Source organism: Mauremys mutica, chromosome 11 (assembly GCF_020497125.1).
Source record: "Mauremys mutica isolate MM-2020 ecotype Southern chromosome 11, ASM2049712v1, whole genome shotgun sequence".
Lineage (NCBI taxonomy): Eukaryota > Metazoa > Chordata > Testudines > Geoemydidae > Mauremys > Mauremys mutica.
The window spans coordinates 50,780,905-50,804,099 of record NC_059082.1 but is presented as its reverse complement, the minus strand read 5'-3'; the positions used below and the strand labels follow the sequence as shown (position 1 = coordinate 50,804,099).

The following is a 23,195-nucleotide window of genomic DNA, read 5'->3' as shown; positions in this document are numbered from 1 at the left end:
TTTTCTAAGGGTGGGTGTGGGCTAGAGAAGGGGGTAGTATGGGGAGGAGATGGGGAAAAGCTTAAGAAGTTAACCATCTGCCTGTCTATTTCTACCTATGCAAATTGCTGTTTTATTTTGCTGGCGAAGCTCAGCCCCACTGGTCCAGGAATGGTCTCTTTCCATGCTAGGGAGCAGCCACACTTGCTCCCCACAGGCCTGACTGTTTTGTTTGTATCAGAGGATTTATGCCTTTTCAGAATAAGTAAACCTCTGACTCAGAGGCTTTGAGCAGTGTTAGCTTCTTGTGTGAGCATTGTACCAATAATTGCCCCTTCCCCCAAAGGGCTGTAGCAGTCTGAAAGGAAAACAACCCTTATGCTAGAACCTGGCATTCTAAATTAACTGCCTTTCCAAAAAAAAAAAAAAAAAAGTGTGGGTTCTTTGTTGGCAGCTTTGGGAATTTAACCAAAATTTTTGTCTGGATATTGAAAAGGTGCTAAAAGCAAGCGAAGAAATGAGGACCCTCCTTTTCTTTTCTTTTCTTTTAGGCTCCCAGCATATCTTGGTACAGAAGACTGGACATAAGGTGGAAAGGATGAAAGGTTCATTCTGAGGTTGACTCATTGTTCCTTAGCCTTCCTGCCCCCCTTTGAAGGAGGAGACAAAAACCTGTGCTCATAAGAGCCTCTCTAAAAGCGAGGAAGCTGGCATTAGTGCTCCTTTCAGTCTGGCTGCATGTTTAGTATGCGGATTGTGCCTCCTCACTAATGAGAGGGAGAATGGGAACCCAGGGAAGCCCTGTGAAGAGCTATGATTATCTGCTCAAGTTCCTGTTGGTAGGAGACAGTGATGTTGGGAAAGGAGAAATCCTGGAGAGCCTTCAAGATGGAGCGTCGGAATCCCCTTACGCCTATAGCAATGGTAAGGATTTTGGAAAGGGTGGAGGGAGTAAAACTGCAGCCATAATTATAAAGAAGCTATTGATAACTCTTTTTTCTAATTGTTATTGAGCTGCAGCTCTAGTTTTTCTTACAAAATAGATTGACTTCTATTGAGGAAGGGAATTGTACAGTACATGATGCTCAATGGATGTGTCCCATGTTTTGCATTGTACTTGGCTACAATTTGGCTTGGCGACTTACCAGTTTGGCTTAATGGGACTTTCTTTAGTGCTAATGCAGGAGTGGGCAAACTTTTTGGTCTGTGGGCCACATCTGGGTATGGAAATTGTATGGCGGGCCATGAATGCTCATGGTTCCCGGCCAATGGAAGCTGTGGGGGAGGCACTTGGGGCAGGGGCAGTGTGCGGAGCCCCCTGACTGCCCTATGCGTAGGAGCCAGAGGGGTGACATGCTGCTGGTTCCAGGAGCCAAGCGGAGCCACAGCATGTGCAGAGCAGGGCAAGCCCCTGGACTCTGCTCCCCATCGGGAGCTCAAGGGCCAGATTAAAACATCTGACGGGCCGGATGCAGCCCCCGGGCTGTAGTTTGCCCACACCTGTGCTAGTGCAAAGGTGTTGTCACTTTGTTCCTTAAAATCATAAGAATCTGCCTCCTGTGTCATAGTAGAGAAATGATCAGAAACGAGTACTCTGTTACCTGACATGTTCGTTAGATGTGCACTAGCATGGCACTTCTTGTACATTGCTCCAAAATAAAAAAAAATAAAAAAATTATTTTGGAGCATTGTCGGAGGGTTAGTACGGGCACTGAACTATACTCACAGTTAGTACTCAGGCACTTGTACCAAAAGAACTATGAGATTAGCTCATATCTAAAGCTTTTGGTGAGTTGCTACTTGGGTACTCAGGAGCCTAAACTTAATCTCTCTACCTCCTGCAAAATCAAGGTTTATAAAACCTTAAAATCAAGCCCTGACAGACCATTAACTATAGTGTCACAAGACTATAATTAAGAGCCAAGGAGTGGCGCTGCTCTCTCTCCTGCATCCCCTCTCAGTAGTTAAAATGTAATGCTTCCTGGCAGGGTGCAGGTCCTGTGGTGACTTGCAATCTGTCATAGTTCTTGCCATTTTCAGTGCAAAATGTGACTCCAAGGGCTTGACAGAAGCAATCTAATCCAGACCCTGGAACTCTGCATCTTTGCCAAGACCAGCCTGGGGGCTGTAGTAGCTGGCACTGGCAGTTTAATCTGCTGACAGGAGTCTGGGAGAATCAGGTGCTTGTTAACATTTGGGGTGAGACAAATTGAATTCAGAGTTTGTAGGAGAAGTACAGCTTGACTCCTGAGAGTGCTGAGTTCTCTTTGTGCATAGTCTTTATAAGAATTGCTGTACGAGTACAAGCAAAAACTGTTGAGAAGATGGCTTGGAGAGGGCAGGATAGCTGTGAGATCTAGACTCGTAGCAGCAAATTACAGGGCTGTAGACAAGACTTGACATGAGCGCTAGCATTCACATATTAAGGATTACTTTTGTGAGGTACTGGGTACCTGCAAAAAGGGCTCCACACCCCTTAAGTGAGAGTGGTGTGTCATCGAGAACTGGTGTACTTTGCACCTAGTGTTGACTGACAAGAAAAAAATGAAGGATACAGCAGGAATTATTGTTGATACCATTTCAACAGGTGCTTCTAAGGTCTGAAAAATATAATTAAAAACCTTTTTATTTGATAAGGCAATTCAAATCAGTTGGAAGTCAGTAATGTAGGAAAAGAACTAGTGATTCAATAACTTGGGCTGATTTTTACATTTAACCATAACAGTAAATATACAAAAGAAACCAATATATCAGGAATTGATCAATATGGGCTGTGCCCCCTGCACTCTGAACTGTGTACCCCAGAAAATACCACAACTCTCTTTATTTTAAAGAAAACCCCAAATACCTCTAATAGCTTTAAAATTTCCCATGGCTGCTTTCTGTGTGCTCTTGAACCCATTTTTATGTAGCAAATTTTACGGTCATGTTTTGAGTTTTACTCAATGCTATTGCATTTTTGGTATTTCCACTACTTAGTGGCTCATCTTGCTAAATTGCATACCCTGTGCATAATGGGATTGGATAGCCTTGCAATTCGAGTGAATTTAACACTCATGGAAAGTCTTGACAGTCCTGGCAATCAAATTCCTCTGGCTCCTGAGCAGCTAGGGTGCACTCACAAAATCCTGCCAACATGCCTCAACTGTCACCAGGCAGTGACCATCTCTAGCTGTAAAAGAAGTTAAGCTTCCATGGGTGTTCAGGGCTTCTTGCCTGAAACTGGCAGCTAAGGTTAATTTTGTATGTTTGTGTTGATAGTGCTTGTCCACTGAGAACTGGGCTGAGATCACTAAATACTCTATATATGCTCCCTGAAGAGCAATCCAGTTTGGCCAATACTGATCCAGATTCAAACGAGTGATCTGTAAGTGAAACACTGCATGTTCCATTACCAGCCCCTCAAACCATCCGATTTTGTTTATCATAAACTTGGGACACATTTCTAATACTGTCCAAAACCCACCAAATTGAAACATTATGCAGAGGCTCTTGTGTAAAACCTAGCAATTTCTATACACATCCTCTTTTTCCTATAAACAGATGTTCATATTGTGCCATCCGTTTCTCATTTTAATTGTCCAGACAACGGATCTTACCATTATCTGAGAAAAAGGAATAAGCTTTGATGAGCTGGCCTTGTGGTTAGCGCAACAACTCATTTCTCAAGTTTGATTTCTCCTAGCCCTTGCTGGTTCTGGGGTGAGTTCTGCAGTGCCCATGTGCTTAACCTCTGTTGGGGAGTGGCCTTCCTGGTAACTACTGTTCCTGAGCAAGGAGCAACAGGGAGTTCCACATCCTTTGCCAAGGATGGCTACTGTGGTGCAGGACTCTGGGGTGGAATGGGAAAACCTGGGGGTGGGGGGGAAGGTGGGGAAGATACTCAAATATTGAGAGAGAAACTTATAGAACTAAAAACAAACAAAAAAAATTCTGGAGCTGATAATTTCTTTTTGTGGCCTAGGACCAGGGTCTTCTATGCAGCTGAGCTTTGGCTTGCCCTTACCCTATCTGACTTCAGCAAAGGCCTGCACCAGGAGAATTCTTGGCAGTCTATAGGAGTGACTTGAAATGGGGTCCAACTGAGCAGCGGGGTCTGCTTTCTTTGCAATTGACTATGCAGTCCATAAGAGAGGCAAAGAGCCTCTGAAGCTGCAATTCCTGCTTATGTGCAGCTGCTAAAGGGACTTTGATATGTAGAATGGACTGCATCCTTCCTGAAAGCATCAGTATAAAGACCTTTCTCAGGCTTTTTTAAATCACAGGAAGCAGAGTTCAAAGGTCACTCCTGAATATGAACCTCTTATCAAATGTGATAGTTTTATTCTGAATTACTTTTTATTTTTTTCCAATGCCTAGCAGATAGAGGCATTACTGAGCTATTGCTGTGTTTCAATATTTCACACTCAAATTGACAGTGTTCATGTATGCAGTGACATAGTTGTTAAACTCTGGAGGCTGGCCTCCGTGAAATGAATTGGTGGGTTTGACTCTAGCTCTGGACAGGTGGCTCCATCACAGGTTACTGCTGTGAATTGGCACTGACTGAGACCCTTGAGCAGCCTACGACTGAAGGAGCCAAGGCTACTGAACATCCTCGCAGTGCCTGGAAGGTTGCAGCTTGATATCGGGGCTGAGGCACGCTGATGCGGAAGCTTCCACTGGGGTTCCCTATGCTGTTCATCCTCAGTTAATAATTAAGACGTCAGCCACCAGGAATGTAAGGCTGATGGGGTCCCTGATGTTTGCAGCACCCCCTGCTTCCTGTGGGGCAGTTGTATTCCTAGGGCCCTGGCCTGCTCACTGTGTGTATATACTGGCATCCCTCACCAGGGCTGATTTCATAAAGGAAATCCTTTAAGTGAGGATGAGTTCATAGAGCTCATCTTCTGCGGGCAAGGACTGCATTCTGACAGGTTTCTGGTCTGGTCCAAACCGAAAGGCTTTCCTTGCAGGATGTGCTGTTTGGATACAAAGGCTCTGAAGCAATCTCCTCCTTGGAATGTTTGAGCAAAGAAAGCCCAGTGCAGGCTATTTGGGGAGGGCGTACGTATCAACAGTCCCGGGTTTCAAGGGACTGAACCACTTCGACGACCCCCCCCCCCCCAAATTATCCCAGTCGAAGCAGCTCCAGTTCCTATGGGGCTGGCTGGGCTCAACTCCCTGCTCTGGCTTTGCAACCTGGTCCCTGGCGCATGGGGTCACAGTGCCACTCAGGTTTCTCCTGGCCCCCCGGGGTAAAGTTATGATGCCCAGAGTGCGAAACTGAGCCCAGCCAGTCTCACAGGACAGGAGCTGCCAGCGCAGGGTGGTCTTACTCCGCAACTCTGTTCCACCCTATCCCTGGGTTTCCCACCCCCCGTGGGCAGTCCCACTTTAGTCACTTGAAATGCTGGGATGTATGGAGGGAGTGTGGGGTCTTTCCTCCTGTTCTCCTCAATTTACCCCCCCAAAAATGATTATAGGCTGCCTTCCTCCTACTGCAGAAGCAGGACTCCCTGGGAGCCTACCTGTCCTGTTTCCTTTCAGCTAGAGGGACCTGCTCAGAGGGGTACAAAGCCTACTCTTTCCCTTGAGGCTGAGCATGCTCCTTCCTCTATGCCTTCTGCTCCTGCTACCTTGGGCAGAGAAAGGCTAGCTTGGCACTTGCACTCTGAACCCTGCTTATCAGCCTGTGCTGCAGGTAGACTAGCTGAGACTAAATGCAAAGCTGTGAGACTGCTGTGTGCTCTGAACATTTGTCACTTCATAGAGTTGAGGTCAGAAGGGGCCATGAGATCATCTAGTCTGACCTCCCGTACAGTACAGGACCCCAGTTCCCGCACATGAAACCCAACAGCCACAATGAGACCAAAGTATTACAGCCCACAGGATACTAGACTGTTCTGTGCCACAGGAGGGACTGAGGAGTCTGGGAGACTGTACCAATGCCTGAGGCCCCTGCAATGGCAGGGAAACGATTAAGTGAGACATACTCAGATGATCCTGGCAAGTGACCCGCACCCACATGCTGCAGAAGAAGGCCACGGTCCCTGCCAATCTGACCTGGGGGAAGATTCCTTCCTGACACTGGTGATCAGTTAGACCCTGAGAGAGAATATGCTGTGCACCACCTCAGAGTCCTGACCCTCCCTGTCCAATGTCCCATCTCCTGCTGTGACCGTCCCTGATGCTTCTGAGGAAGGAGATTAAACAAAAACCTAGAAGACATTGGTGGGGGAAGATCCCTTCCTGACCCCTGCAGGTGACTGGCTGAAACCCTGAGGCAGCGTATTTAGGACAGTGAAGCCCAAACTTTTCCTGTCATATCCTTCTTACCAGTAATGGAATCTGTCCACATCCCCCTCCGTTACTTCACAGTTGGCTCAGCAGAGGAGCTTGGGCTGAAGGCAGAGCTGGGGGCTGAACTGGAGATGGGGGAGGAGCTGGGGCTAGAGGCAGAGCTGGTCTGGGAGTGGAAAGGGAATCGGGCAAAGCTGGGCAAGGGCTGGAGCTGGGCTGTTCAGCGTTCCCTTCCTGCTCCCCATGGGGGCTGGCCTGGGCCCTGCTGTACGCCTCCCTGAACGTTCCTCCAGACCTCCCTAAGGTGGCATGCCCCACAGTTTGAGGACCACTGGTTTAGGAACATAAAACAAACTGAAAATGAGTCCCATGACGGTTGAGTCCTGCCCCTATCATCACAAGCAACTTTGCAATACAGTGCATTTATAAATTTGTCCCATCCCCTCTTAAAACTAATTAAGTTGTTTGCATTACTTGAATCACACAGTTGCCCTTGTCCTACCCCTAAATGTTGCGGTAGCCAGGAGTACCAAAGCACAGCAGAAATGCCCCAATTGCATTTCTTGACTGTTCAGAGTTCTCAGGCGTCTGGGCAAGTGGATGCAGTGTGTGTATAGCCCTGAGCCAGGGTGTGAAAGGCAGATCTATTCAGCTGGGAAGATGCTTGTTCCTTGCAGGAATGCATGTCATTTAGACAATGCTGTGTCACAAATCAAACTTCTTCCTGAAATTCAAGCTGCTCATATGCTTGCACTTAAATTATCTTGTCCAGCCTCATCCTTTGGCTGAGAAGTCTGCTCTGTTATGTGCTGTGTCACAACCAGATGAGACTTGTCAATTTCTCTCTCTGGAATACTTGACAGTGTGCACAAGTGACACTGCTGCCATGTGAGCAGGTGATCAACATCCACAGGAAACAGGGTTTGTCTTAACACTGGTGAGGACCTGCCTGCAACATGCTTTCCTGGTGGGTACATGCTTCAAAACATTTTGCACACTCCCGTGGAAAAGGGTGCTTCTCCATAGAGAACCTGTTCTACTCTGTCTCTGACTTATCCTTTCCTACACAGGTGGGTTTGGAGTGGAATGGGATAAGCAGCTTTCTTTTCCTACTGTATCAGAGTGGTGACTATCAGTTTGAACAGGTTTCAGGAAAGAGGTGTCTGCTAGACATAGTAACCCTTAGTTGGGGCTACAGTACAGAGAGAAGCACCATTTCTAAGTGCTCTAGAACCCCATATGGTATCGCGCATTTATTCAGAGGAGGGATGTAGTGAGCTTTCCAGCAGGGTCTTTGTTATAAAATGGGCAAAGGTGGGGTCATAGTTCTAGACAACTGGGTACACTGCTGGCCAGGACTGGGGTAGGAAGAGAAGCAGGATATAGCAGTGGACTTGCCATTTACAGAAATAATAAAACTCAGCACAGGGTGGACACAGATGCCACTGGCTGAAACTTTAACTTCACTAGGTGCAAGAATCTAGGCCAGTGTTACTCTAATGTGCTTTCTCTGGGTAAGAAGGCAGGCAAGTAGCAATGCTATAGATCAGGGGTTCTCAACCTTTTTCTTTCTGAGGCCACCCCAACGTGCTATAAAAACACCACGGCCCAGCTGTGCCACAGTTGTTTTTCTGCATATGAAAGCCGGGGCTGGCCTTACGGGGTAGCAAGCAAGGCAATTGCTCAGGCTTTGGCTTCAGCCTCTGAGTGCGACCCCCCCCCCCCAAAAAAAATTAATTGAAAAACAGTTTTTAGTATATTTAACACCAGTATCAATGCTGGCGACAAAGCGGGGTTTGGGGTGGAGGCTTACAGCTCGCAACCCCCCATGTAATAATCACGCAACCTCCTGAGGGGTCTTGACCCCCAGTTTGAGAACCCCTGTGCTATAGAGAATAGATGGATGTGCTGGTGGATCCTCAGGAGGGGGTAGGGCACTTCACTGTGATATATGGGGTTCCCCCCAATACCTACAGATCCCACCACACTATCTTTAACCCCATACACTCTTCCATTAAAGTTTCCTCTCATTTAATCAGCAATAATCCATTTAGGTTGTTCTCCAGAGCAGTTCTTGTCTTCTGCCCAAATCACATGCCAAAGTGCTCCCTTTGTCACTTTCTCTGACCCATCTCTTGGAACTACCCTCTTGACTAAGTCTTATGGGCTTTCACCCTCTGCTTCAAATCCTCCTTTAAAATGTCCTCTAAACAAACACCATCTAACCTGCAGCACCACAGTATCCTTCCACCTTGTCATCACTCAGTGTATTAGCTGCATATTTTGATTGTCTATGTAGCAATCCTATAGGTCCCTAGCCAAAAGACGTATTCTTCTTGCAATCAGTGCATGCAGGAGTGGAAAGGAGGGAAAGATTGTCTCCTTATTTCCTCCTCAGTAAGGACAGAAGAGCTTCATCCTCCCCTCCATGCTCCTATTCCAGCCAAGCTTCTGAGATCCACGGGAGAGAGGCAGCAGCCTCCTCCTCCCATTGCATGCATTGCCCCTCCTTCCCCCCCAAATCAGGTCTTCCTGGGGCAGAGTCCTGCAGTGACTGGGAGCGCTGCTCTGCCACTGTTTGACTTGAGAAATGTTAGCAGACAAGTGAAATTGTTTAAGATTGCTTCGTGGACTGCTAACTCTTTCAGAAGAAGGCCTTTGTCTTTTTTTCTTGTCAGCATGCAGTTAGTCTACCCTTCCCCTTTTGGGGTGCACAGGAAGTATCTGTCTGACTTACACCCAGTGTTTACTAAAATCTTGGAATGGGGCAATCAAGATGTATTGCCCTCTCCTCTGACCAGCACCAGTTCTCAAGGCATAGATGCTGTTGCATTGCTTGGGCAGACTTGTACGTCCAAGGCCCAGATTTTTTACAGGTATTTAGGTGCCTAATTCTGATTAATTTCAGTGGGATTTGGCCAGCTAAGTACCTTTGCAAATCTGGACCCAAGTGTTTCAGTGATGCATCAAGGACACAGCAGCAGCATGTCCGGGAGGTGGGAGGGAACAGTTATCTTGACACCTGTTCTCTGCTGCTTCCCCATCTTTTTTCTTTTTTTTTTTTTCCCCCCCCTGACTGCATGCAGTCAGGGAGTGTTTCATGGTGTCCTGACAGAACAGTATTTTCCACATCAATATAGACATCAGCTGTCAGTTTGGGCTGGCCCACTAATAGGCGCCACACGCCAATAGAAATGACTGTTCATTCTCTGGCATGATTTGTGTTTGTGGCAACAATGTTTCATACTGAGGTTTCAGCATTCTGGTGAGTGATGGATAGGGACAAAATCTTGTAAATGAAGCCATGCCATCAAGTTCCCTCAGTGGCTGCAGAATTAATAGGCAGGGAACTCTTCAGTGCTGCTGCATTGGCCATGCAGCTAGGAATCTCCTTCTCTTGCAATCGCTTGAAATACAGTACAAGTGGAGAGCGATTGTTACAGTAATCCCTTCCATCTGCTAGCACTCACTCCAGTCCCCTTCAGGGAAACATTTATCTCCACTACAGTAGGGGGACAGAGCTCTAATCTAATCAGAGTGAGCATTGAATCCAACCATTTCCAACACCTCTAGTTTATCCTTGTCTCCTTTTTTAGTTCTTTTTGTGAGCAAATGTTCCTCAGATTCTGCACTCTGTGTTTAGTAAGATCTCTTTTCTGCTTGATGTGAGTCAGGTGGAGCTAATTCTAAACTGGGGTTATAGGAATCCTGTTCCCAATGAAGTTATTAGGAGTGTGATCATGCAAGGTGCTGAACATCCATCTAAGATCCTGAACATCTTCAACTCTCATTGAGGGTTTTTGAGGGTGCTAAGCACCTTATAGGACTGGGCTGAGGTGTTGCCTCTTTGGAAGGGATTGGTTGGAATTAGGCTTTAGAGTTACAGAACAGATTTATAATACAGGGGATGGGGGAAGTGCTCTTCAAAATGCTCCGTGGATGCTTGGAAATGCTAATACAATGAATTACAGATTATAACACACCTTTTATATGTCTGTCTGTCTATGTGGTTAAGATTCCTGCATCTTATCACTTTGGATTTATAGCTGATAAATCTGAAATTAGAGGTTTATATTTAATAACTAAAAGGAAAAGTGGTGTTCTTTTGTGTTTTGTTTTTGCTATCTTGCTCTTACAACAGCTTTATTAACCAAGCAGTGCTTGTTAGGTTTTAGCGTTTTCATCATTGTCCTGACATAGCATTGCCCAATTCTTTGTGGAAAGGCTGCAAGCTCAGTACAAAAGTTACATGCACTCTGCTATGGAAAATCTTTGTCTTCCTTCCCAGTGAGCTTCTGTTACCAAGCATTTCCTGACACACTTTCCTCAAGTTCTACTCTTTGCAGAGGGAGAGGGAAGGCATCTTCCTGTTGCATCTGTAATGGTACTTGCAGTAGCCATGCAGAAAACTTGAAATACATTTGTGGGTAGTAATAAGTCTGGCTCTCTGACTTCCCTTAAGCTCGCTTCTGCATTTCCTTCCCCTGATAAGCCTTTCTCTTCTACCTTCCACTGCCCTCCAAACTTGTTTCTCCAGAAACTTTCTGTATGTTATCTGTTTCCTTAGCAGCAGCATTACATCGCCTGGGCTCCTAGCCTATTCCAGGCTTTGGGTGAGTAGGAAGAAACTGTCTAACTTGGAAAGCATTGAAACTGGTGTCCCTTCCCTTCTTATAAATATTCTGGTGCATGCCAGAAACCCCATACACTAAAAGAGATTTCCTTAGAGAATGGAGATCTGAGTCTGAAGTCTGGTGATTGCATTTGAGGCGAGGTTCTGTTTTGTAGGAGGCTTTTCTTTCTGTAGGAGGCTTCTATCATGAAGAGATGTGTTTGTCATCCCTACTATGTGATGTGGTGATCATCTCAACATAAGACATGGTATTTATTGCGACAGGATTTTGTTAAGATTGACACAATATATTTACTGTTAGGCCATTCTAGGGAGGGAGGCACACTTAAGATACATTAAACAAGTGACAATATTTAAATGGCAGACAGCAATGCAATTTTGGGTTCATGCTTAGTTACTCTGTCAAACCCTTCAGACTTCTTTGTATTCCTAAAGGGACTTCAACTGAATCTAATTTAAGAGTTAAATAGTTCCAGGTTCTACACTAGCCCTTGAATCACCTGCCAGCACTTGTGGTTTTACAATCCCACTTTACTGTCTTAAAATGTTGGGTTTTTTTTCTCCCTTCTGCTGTTTGAGATTGACACACAGGAGAAGCTACAAAGTTTTTGATTTACAGAAGAGTCCAGAGACTCCAATTGGGATCAGGACCCCTTTAGTCAAGTGCCTAGAACAAACAGAGATATGCAGTCTGCTTGGAGGAGCTTGGGGAAGCTTGGGGAAACTGACTAAATACAAAGACTTATTTAACAGCAATGCACTTTGTTTCCTCTCTTTCCAGTTTGTTTCATCTTCGACTGTTTCCACTGCCAAAAAGAGGTGGGTTTTTTTTTGTTTTTTTTTTTTACAGAGAGAACAAATATGCATTAGTTACCTTTCTGGAAAGTCCAGTGGAAACAATGCACAGGTAGTTTTTACAGTGATGTAGCTGGGTGAGGTCAACACTTCCCCACTCCCATACGCAGATGACCTCGCATAGCTTCATTATGGTAAAAATTAGAGCCTTGTTTCCACAAGGATTTTACAGTAAGATAGCTTACATGTTAATTCTCTTACTGTAAAAACACACCTTTTTAGGCAGTGAAGCCTTAGCCTCTATCCTCATAGGTGTTGCTTTTAACATTAGGTTAAAAACTCATAGTACAATTTTAAAATATACAATGTCCCTTTAAAACTTAAAACACTGGCATCATCTAGACTTACAGCCAAATGAATGTTTAGCCTCTCAGATGAAGAAAGTAATTAGGGAAGTAGTTCCGTGATTGCAAGTATGAGTGGCTCTTTTTTCTCTCTGCCTGCCCCCATGCATCTTAATTCTCTCCATTATTTCTGTACCTTAACACTACTGCATCCCTAAAGAGACCAACTGGACTGAACTCTTCACAGGCCAGAGCTGTGCACTGACTGTAGATCAAAAGGAGGGCTCATGGGGGTTTTAATGAACTGTGTAGTCTCTGCTTGAGAGTAGCTTGCTTGGAAACGAAGTCTCTCCTATTCAGATCTGAAGCAATATTGCTGGAACACTGCAGAATTCATAAAGGAGAATACAAAGGAGCATACCTTTAATTGTAGAGCAAGTTGGGAGGGTCAAATACCTTGGGAAGTGCTGTATGCAATGTTGTAGCTATGTCAGCAATTGGAAATGCAAACTGATGTGTGAAACTTCAGCACTTGAGGGTACTATAAGGAGAACTGCAGCCAAGTCCCAACCTCCTCCTCTATTCATTATGAACACTGATCTCTCCTCAATTATGATTGGGCCATTGTAAACCTGATGTTTTTGACACTTCACTTTTCCAGACCTAACCAATTTACCTGAAATTCCCCAGGTGTGATTCAACGCTGCAGTTCATTTTATTTATTTATTTATTTTATTGGATCGTTTGGGGCAAATTGGGTCAAGGACTTTGGAGATAATATGGTCCAAAAATTGGGCTGTTTTCACTACTCGAATGCTTTCCTGGTGTGTCATTGGAATGTGATGATTCAAATGGCATGGCTTAGAAATGCTGAATTTGTTTTAAACAGCTGGCTTTGGTGAAGAGTAGTGCCTGTGAGAATTCTTCGCACGTGTTTTAAGTTATTAGAAGCTCTGTCCATGTGCATCTAGAACACCACAGTATTCTAAAATCTGGAAGCTGCCATGTTTGCACTCTAGGAAACTTTCATCAGCTGTGTTGCCCAAACTAGGCATTGATGCCATACACAGGTTTTAAAGCATACATCTATGAATTCTGCGTGCTGCCTGCGCTCCATACTTCCAAAGTACTACATGCTGTCTAGGGTTAAGGGTGGTTTGTTTGTTTGTTTCATTTTTTTTAAAGAAACAAACTTTATCTCTAAAATTCCAGGCTTTGGAACATAACTTTTCCCAAAAACACAATATTTGTGTTCCCCTGAAATTTATTTTGACCATACTGAATATTTGTCTCAGATTCTTGCCAGCAAGTTAAAGAAGTATGGGCTGGATGAATGGACGGTAAGGTGGATAGAAAACTGGCTAGATGGTCGGGCTCAACGGGTAGTGATCAGTGGTTCCATGTCTAGTTGGCAGCCGGTATCAAGTGGAGTGCCCCAAGGGTCAGTGCTGGGGCCGGTTTTATTCAATATCTTCATTAACGATCTGGAGGATGGTGTGGACTGCACCCTTAGCAAGTTTGCAGATGACACTAATCTGGGAGGAGTGGTTGATACGCTGGAGGGTAGGGATAGGATACAGAGGGACCTAGACAAATTAGAGGATTGGGCCAAAAGAAATATGATGAGGTTCAACAAGGACAAGTGCAGAGTCCTGCATTTAGGACAGAAGAATCCCATGCACTGTTACAGACTAGGGACCGAATGGCTGGGCAGCAGTTCTGCAGAAAAGGACCTAGGGGTTACGGTGGACGAAAAGCTGAATATGAGTTAACAGTGTGCCCTTGTTGCCAAGAAGGCTAATGGCATTTTGGGTTGTATAAGTAGGGGCATTTCCAGCAGATCGAGGGATGTGATCATTCCCCTCTACTCAGCACTGGTGAGGCCTCATTTGGAGTACTGTGTCCAGTTTTGGGCCTCACACTACAAGAAGGATGTGGATAAATTGGAGAGAGTCCAGCGGAGGGCAACAAAAATGATTAGGGGGCTGGAGCACATGACTTATGAGGAGAGGCTGAGGGAACTGGGATTGTTTAGCCTGCAGAAGAGAAGAATGAGGGGGGAATTTGATAGCTGCTTTCAACTACCTGAAAGGGGGTTCCAAAGGGGATGGATCTAGACTGTTCTCAGTGGTAGAAGATGACAGAACAAGGAGTAATGGTCTCAAGTTGCAGAGGGGGAGGTTTAGGTTGGACATTAGGAAAAACTTTTTCACTAGTAGGGTGGTGAAGAACTGGAATGGGTTACCTAGGGAGGTAGTGGAATCTCCTTCCTTAGAGGTTTTTAAGGTCAGGCTTGACAAAGCCCTGGCTGGGATGATTTAGTTGGGTTTGGTCCTGCTTTGAGCAGGGGGTTGGACTAGATGACCTCCTGAGGTCCCTTCCAACCCTGAGATTCTATGATTCTATGAACAGATCTATAATTGCATCTGTATTGTAATCTAACAATGCAGATTGTTATGATGCCCTCTGATTTCCCTCATAGTCTTTGTTATCAAGTGCAGTTGTATAATTTTATGGCTAACTGAACTGTAAATCATGAAAAAACTTTTGTCTGTGTTGCTTCTGTGCATAAAATCAATCTTGATTTTCTTTTAAAGACCAAATCCACGTAACATTCCCAATTCTAGACTGAGTCTTGACTGTTTCTCTGGCTTCCTGAGTGTTCATTGAAACTGTCTGGAACTTTAGGAACAGATTTGATTCTGGCTCAGAACGCAATTTTCAGATGCAGTTGCTATCCTTAAATGAGGCCTTGAACAAAGTTCTACTGTGAATAGAAACTGTAGCTGCTTAATCTCTCCGCTGGATTGCAGAGAGAGAAGCTGAAGAATGAAGTCTACAAATCTGGACTCTTTACAGGTGTGTCAGAACATGCTTTCTGCTGCTGTCCATGTACAAAATCCAATTTGCAATACTTATTTGTATTGTACAGTACCTTGGAACCCCTGCCATCAACTACAACCCCATTGTGCTAGGTGCTGTACACTCACCAAAGACAGTCCATGCGCCAAAGTTTACATTGGGGTAGGCAACCTATGGCATGCATGCCAAAGGCGGCATGCGAGCTGATTTTCAGTAGCACTCACACTGCCCGGGTCCTGGCCACCGGTCCAGGGGGCTCTGCATTTCAATTTTAAATGAAGCTTCTTAAACATTTTAAAAACCTTATTTACTTTACATACAACAATAGTTTAGTTATATATTATAGACTTATAGAAAGAGACCTTCTAAAAACATTAAAATGTATTACTGACACGCGAAACCTTAAATTAGAGTGAATAAATGAGGACTCAGCACACCACTTCTGAAAGGTTGCTGACCTCTGTTTTACATTTTAAGTGAAAGATGAAAAAATATTGTTGGATACAGACAGGGAGAGAGTTCAGAGCAAGTTTTGTTTAAAGTCTTTCATATCTGTAGTAACTCCAAGTCAGCAGGTAAGTTATCCCTCATTTCCAGGATCTTCTGATGCCCCTGATGCTAAGCCTCTTGTCAGTTTGTTCTGGGTACATCAGTTTCCCAGACCCAAGCCCACTTTCTGCAATGTGTAGTCCAAACCATTCACACTTTAGTTGGAGGGAAATAATATGAGGCTTCTGCAGATCCTTCCCAAACATGGGTATGCTGCCACTTGACCACTTGTAGGGATAAATTCCTGGACTCAAGAGGAATAGTCATAACTCCTAATGGCCACACATAGTAAAGAATTTAAGAGTGAAGAATTAAGACTCAAAGCTCCTTGCAGCTGCAGCCCATCATGACCTGCAGCAAGAATAGATCTTGCATTTGATGTTCTGGTGAGCAGGAAGTGCCACAGGCTTTAGACCAAATGGCTACAGGATAGACCAGGCAAGAGACAGAAACCAGCATGCTGCACTGTAAGAGAGCATAATTGTCATAGTCACTATGACACACTTCCAGAGTGCTTGGTGTAGACTGAGACCTTCCCTTGCTGCTATCAAATTAAAGAGGCTTCATTAACTGTTTCCAGTGTAGTGACATTATCAGTAAATAGTTTCCACTCCTTCTGATCTGACTGCTACTTCAGTCCTAGCACTTCATGTACTATCGGGCATTATTCTGATATTATCCTACCTGGGAACTTTACTGTATCTTTTAAAAAGGAAATATATTGACCATAGAAAGCACAGGCCTGAGTTGACTGGTTGTGGTTGTTTACCTCTCTCACCTTCCGTCTTTTAAACAGGTTATATCTTTTATTGGACCAACTTCTTTTGGTTAGAGAGAATCATAGAATCTCAGGGTTGGAAGGGACCTTAGGAGGTCATCTAGTCCAACCCCCTGCTCAAAGCAGGCAATTTTTCGAGCTACACAGAGCTCTTCTTCAGGTCCTAAGGTATTACCTCACCCACCTTGTGTGTCTTATATCCTGGGACCAACATGGCTACACTGCATTTAAAAGACAGACCTGTGGAGAACCCTATTATTTGGCAGTGAAGATGAGTATTTTTATATCTACTAATAAGATATTTAAAGAGTACGTAAATTGGATAACTATGAACATGATTCTAGCTGTAATAAAGCTTCTGTCACTTTTTACATCCCTTGGAAACCCCATCTTTCCATGGCTTATAATTCTGAGCTGAGAAATTCCTTACCACTAGTAAATCTAGGTTCAGATGTCTTCTGTGTTTATCTATTATTTTAACATAAAGCTTCACTTTTTTAGCTCAAGACAATGTTTATCTATTTGTAATGGATTTTTCTGGAAGACTTAGGGCCACTCACAGTTTGATCCATCTATAGATGGAAAGTTGCTCCTCAAGGTTAACTGCATTTTCTTTTGCTGTACATTTATGTCATGGCAATATTTTCTAAATAATAGCATTGTTACTACATTATCAGGGATCCTAAATACCTGCATCCTGTGTGCACATGGGGTATTTCTATACCATTCCCATCAACTGTTTTCATAGCTGATAGAAAGTTCTGAATGTATAACTAGCACTCATTGCATACTATAGTATAAAATACCCTTTAAACTGATAGCAGGTAAGCTACATTGTCAGTGTGCAAGAGTGAAGAGGGCCATATGGACTCATTTGACGGTTTTGTTAGAGAAATGGAATGAAAAATTGTTAATGTTTGTGTTAACTTATGCAAACAAGCAAGAAACCATTCAAAGCTCAGTCTCCAAGGGCTTGGCTACACTTGCAAGTTGCAGCGCTGGTAGAGGCTTTCCAGCGCTGCAATTAGTAACTGTCCACACCTGCAAGGCACATCCAGCGCTGCAACTCCCTGGCTGCAGCGCTGGCTGTACACCTGGCCAGGTTGGGGTGTAGCGATTGCAGCGCTGGTGATCCAGCGCTGCTCATCAAGTGTGGACACACACCAGCGCTTTTATTGGCCTCCAGGGAATAAGGAGATATCCCAAAATGCTTTAAACTAAATTACTCCCTTTGTTTTGTTATGCAGCCTCTCTTTGTTTTGTTGTGAACCTCCGGAGCTCCCCGTTTCCGTTTCTACCGGAGCTGCTTATCAGCTCCTGTTTGCTGTGATCAATCTGTGAACAATCAAATGAGATCCTCCTCCCTGTTGTGAATGAGCTCTGTGGAGCTCCTCCGTTGCTGCTGCTATCTAAAAAACAAACACAGCTCCTGTTTGCTGTGATCATCTGTACCTGGCTGTAAACAATCAAATGAGAGGCAGGCAGGGAAACAGCGGGGAGTCGTGTTGCCTGCATGCTGTTTGCAATTAAGAGTTAAGACTAAGGGGTCGGAAAAATGTTCTGATTTTTCAAGTCAGGAAGCTAACACACAGTGTTGGCTCCAAAAATCCACTCTCTCTTTCCCCCCGCTCCCTGTCACACTAGACCCCACTCCACCCCCCTCTTTTGAAAAGCACTGTTGCGGCCACTTGAATGCTGGGATAGCTGCCCATAATGCATCACTCCCAACAGCGCTGGAAATGCTGCAAATGTGGCCACACACCAGCGCTGGTAGCTGTGAGTGTGGCCACACACCAGCGTTGGCCCTGCACAGCTGGATGACCAGCGCTGCAAACTACCAGCGCTGCAAAGTGTAAGTGTAGCCAAGCCCCAAGACTGATAACTCCACCCTTCACTCACCACCTTGTGAAGACAGGAAGGGAGCAGTTAGGAGTGGAAGGTCAGTCAGGATTTTGAGCGTTAACTCTAATGCATCTGTTTTACTTCAGAGTGAATCTTACCATGGACCTTTCTGGCTACAGATCTGTAAACGAGCAGACAAAGCTCAGATGAAAATGTATAAACCTGTATAAAATAGGCCATATTGTGTGCTAGGTAATGCACATTGAAACTGTTCCTCTGAGTGAGAATTTAAATGCAGAGGAAGGGCAGATGAGTGGCCATTTTTAGAATCTGACTTCATACTTTATTTTATAGTCCCTGAGGGCTATGGTACCACAGTGTGTCTGCCTGTAGTGGTGCAAAGGAAGATGACTGCTAAAACAGTGCCAGGGAAGTAATAATTACAAGGAACTTTGAAGCCTCCATGGATCTTTGGCGGAGAAGGTAGTGAATCTTTCCTGCTACCAATGCAGAAGGTCCCCGTAACAGCAGACATCGCTTCCTGTTGTTCACTGCATGCCTGTCTGACTCCATGGGGAACAACCATCTTTTCAAAGCAGCCCTCTGTTATAGCTTCCACTTCCTTGTGGAATACAGTCATTATGCAGGAAAATGAGTCCCAGGTGGCTTCTGCCTGCTGTAGTGTTTCAAATTAAAGGATTTGTGGGGAACATGAGCATTCCATATAGATGACATGTGAAATACTGATTCATTGCTCTCATTTGTGTTGCATGTATAATCTTGCACCCCTTCTTCCCCACCCCACTTCATACATACTTATTGGAGCATCTTTAATGCTGGACATGATAGAGAAACTGGGGCTAGGACTGCTGCTTGTGGATCAGCCAGTGTCCGTGGCTTTTTGTAGGCCAGCTCTGCACTGAGTGTCTCAGTTCCCCTGTATTGAAATTACTGCTACCAGCTACTTTAATGATCTGTTCAGAGAAGTTTTGTTGAATATTAAAATCTAGAAGTGGAAATGTTGCTTTTGTTACAAGGTCTGTGGGGCGGTGCTTTGTCACAACACAGATTTGAAACTACTATTCCTCTCTCTTGGTTTCTGACTCTTAACATGCAGTGACCCATCATTCTCCACTCAGAGTATAACCAGTTGAGTTGTTGGTATTCTAGGGGTCATGATCCTCTTCCACAAATAGTCAGAGTGGGTGTGGCGGACTGAGTTTGTCTGGGGCAGAGGAAGAAGACAATTGCAACTCTTGACTGTCAGGAAACTCCTGGTATCCAGCGAGCTGCAGGAGGGATCATTGGCATAATCTGGAAGCAAAAGGCTATTGTGGTAGGTCACTCACCCAAATTAAAGTTTTGGATGGACAGTCTCTGCATTTTGCTCTGCTATCCAGAACATGGGTCAACGTGTGGCATGAGGAGTCTGTCACTGTGTACAAAGCATAATTAGCCTGTGGAACTTACAGCCCCAAGATAGTCCAAGATTTTAGCACAGTTCCACATAGACACTTTGTGGATAATGAGAACCTCTGCAGTTGCATGAGAATAAAAAATAAGGGATATAAACACTCATGCTTCAGAGCATAAGCTAGTCATTAAGTGAAGAGAAAGCCTTTCACTGTGTGTGAATATTCCTTATCAGGTTTCTTGCTCTTCTCTCTGACGTGTCTGATATTGGCCATTTGTAGGGTACTGGACTAGACAGCCCATTGGTCTGATCCACTATAGCATTTTCTATGTCCCTAAGCAGAGCCATTTTAAAGCATTACGTGTAAAACTCACTCAAATTCTGTAGGCTGCAAAAATGCCTTTTTAAATTACCCTTTCATGTTAGAAAAAGTCTTCTGAACTCAGATGTGTAAATGTCACCTATTATATCCACTCTGTCCTTCTGCCATCAGCTACTGAATTGGAGAGGTCTATGACCAGATTACTTTACTGGCTGTGCAGGGCTAATTCATATTAAGTGCTCCTATTGAGGATCAAGGGATTAAATTTTGCGTCTGGAACTTGTCACACAGTTGCAAGACCTATGAAGAAGACTGGCTTGGAGGGAAGATACCGTCAGTTTGTTAATAAGGCAAAGTTATTGGCTTTATGGAAGCCCATCCAGAACATCACCTTTGCTACAAGCCTGACCTTCAAATAATCTTGCTGCTCTTACCCACACTAGTGAAACTCTGTGTTTAACATCTGAAAAGCAGTAGATTGTAAAGCACTTGGGAATATTTACCTATCAGACTGCCGGCTTGCTTGACTGAACATTCCTAACATTGCAAGCTCTGAACAGAAGGCAGCTCCTGCATATGACACATTCTGTTAACAGACCTTCACAATGGTGCTGCACCTGCAAGAAACACTCAACATGCTCTATATTGAAAAAGCAGTTGCTTTCTCAGAGGTAGCCTCTTTCACAGCTCATCGAGAGAGAATCACACCACCTCTTTTTCTGGTCCTCATCTTGATTATGCTCTGGTTGACACCAGCACCTCAGTACAAAGCCAAGTAGCCTCCATGCACCGCACAGTAATTCTGAGGCTAATACTCTGTAACCTCTAGTTCTTGGAATCTGAATAAAAGGCAGAGTTGAATTTGTGGAGAGTTATCCCTGGTTGCATTGGACAGAAAATAGTTAAATACTGCCTACATTAAAGAAGAAATGTAAAACTGAGAACAAGTGACTGCTACAGTGCTGTAGCCTTTTAGATATGCAGGAGGAGCTAGTTTAGATGAAGTGTTTGTTTTTAATAAGTACTCTTGTGGGAAAGGAGGAGAGAGAATTTTCAGCTGCTTGAATGTAGTGCATACAGTAAACATACATTTCCCGAAGGATTTTGCCGAGGCATAGTACACCTCTCAAATGTGAGCATATATGCCTTTTGTTCCATCAATTGCTTGAGCTGCACACGCTGTTTCCTTGCTCAAGTGATTTATTCCCAATTAGTGACAATATTATCAGAAATATGAAGGAAAAGATGTAGTCTGTAACTCTCTGAAAATATAAAATTGTTCTCTCCTGTACACTTACTAATATACTGTCCAGTCCATTGTTTAAATGTCTAAATAGACTGCCACTCCTGACCTTAAGTACAGTCTAATCAATTTCACTGTTGGATATCTGTGAAAACTTCCTAACCTAAATACCTGTTTCTTAATTTCATCTAATTATTCCTAGTTAATTCCCACTGGATCATCTTAATTTCCTCTCTTAATGTTTACATGATTCAAATAGTTGTTGTCAATCTCTTCTTCCTCACTCCTCCAACTCCAGAAGTGTGTATCGTTAGATCTTCTAATCTAGTCTCATTCATCAACCCAGTCTCCTGACTTTTGTTCTTTTCTGAATTCCCTTAAATTTGTCAACCTTTCTGGTAATGTGGTACATAGAACTGAATGCAATATTCCAGATGCTCTTGCTCCAGAGCCATATGTGGTAGAAGCAGGATTTGTCAAACCCTTTCATGGACCATATATTGTCGTCTGGTCTTATGGATGCTTCCGCTCCCATTTGCAATCAGATGGGCTGCCACTTTTCCTGTTCGCTGTCAAATCATATAACATTTGTGACAACTACAGAAACTACTTACAGGGAAAAGTTACATCAGGAAAGTATGTGTAGCTGCTTTAGTGCACTAAGTGTCCCTTCTATAATCTCCCATGTGTACTCTATCTGTTCTAGAAACCAGGAGATTTTGTACCATGTGACCAGCCAGTTTCCCATGGATCACCAGTTGTCCACAGGCCATAGTTTAGGAAACTCTGTGTCTTAACTCCCTGCTTCATGACGTTCCGATGGAGCCCAAAATTGCATTGGCTTCTTGCTGTCACACACGTAACATGCTCGCTATTGTTTTGGGGGCTGTAGGGCTAGAAATAAGGCTTTTCTCTCCCACAGAATCTTTGAAATTGCAAGCCACGCAACATGGAAAGTATCTCTTCCAAAAATGTGACTCATCTCTTTTCTGTTCATATTTCTGATTTTCCCTAGCTGCTCTCTTGTATGTGTCCTTCCAGAGACTGACAGTATCTCCCAGTTAAGGATGTGAATTTTAGTAACGTTTCAGATGTTCGTGAAACCTTTAGTAGAGATCTAACTTGAATCCCAGTTTGTTCCCCACTTGGCACTTCGCCCAACTTGATATATCGCTACTTTTTTTTACAGTTGTACTGCAAGTTTTGACTCCATAAAGAAATTTTTGTAACACTATCAAATCTATATAATGTTCCTTTTAACCTCTAATTCTGTTGTTGAGGTCAGGGGGTAATAATGGGAGACCTGTCAAGGCTTACTGATTATAGACCTGTCCTTACTGATCACAGTTCCATTAACTGTATGTTCAGAGACTTTCCCATTTGTTTCATTGTTTGGTGCATGCCTCAAAGCGTTTACCCTTGTACAGATGTATTCTGTGACTGTATTCCTTGTAGTGATGAATTCAGGTAGCTTGTGGTTACTGGTAGCAATTTTCCATGTGACTCTGAATCAGTTCTTCCTTGTAAGAAGGAGAGAAATCCAGGATCGCTTATCCTTTGTGATCCAGAAAGTATGGAATCCCAACATTTTCTGTGTGATTTAGCTCTTTGCATATTTGATTGTATGTTAACATGGTTGGGTATCTGAGTAGGTTTAAAACAAAACAGAGGAAATAAAATATAACTATGGTTACTGGAGAGTTTGGTCCAGAAATCTTTTCTTCTTCCAGTGCTAATGGTCTGTACCAAGGACCCACGGTCACTTTTATTTTCATACCTTCCTGAGAATTTCCCCATACTCTTAACTGCAGAATGGAAGGTCATTGGCATTGGAAATATTAATAACATAACTATCCTGTCTAAGCAAAGTTCAGAGACACAAGGTGGGTGAGGTAATATCTTTTATTGGACCAACTTTTGTTGGTGAAAGCTTGTCTCAAAAGCTTCTCTCTCACCAACAGAAGTTGGTCCAATAAAAGATATCACCTCACCCACCTTGTCTCTAATATCCTGGGACTGACATAGTTACAGCAACACTGCATGAGCCAAGTTCAGTCATCTATATTCTTCTTACCCAGTGTCTCTTCCTCCTTTGCAGCAGAGCACTGCCGCAGCATCTCTTGTCTCCTCTTGTGACTGAGACTACCAGATG

At 43.9% G+C, this 23,195-nt stretch overlaps 1 protein-coding gene across 2 annotated transcripts in view; it reads left to right on the top strand.

The window, feature by feature from the left end:
* The window catches only part of RAB40C (RAB40C, member RAS oncogene family), a 65,569-nt gene that overhangs the window by 1,725 nt on the left and 40,649 nt on the right, over positions 1-23,195 (top strand). For both annotated transcript variants that reach the window (XM_044980687.1, XM_044980686.1), the window contains exon 2: positions 531-903. In XM_044980687.1, the coding sequence (XP_044836622.1) occupies positions 750-903 (154 nt within the window). In that variant the 5' untranslated portion in view covers positions 531-749. The remainder of the gene's footprint in view (positions 1-530; positions 904-23,195) is intronic.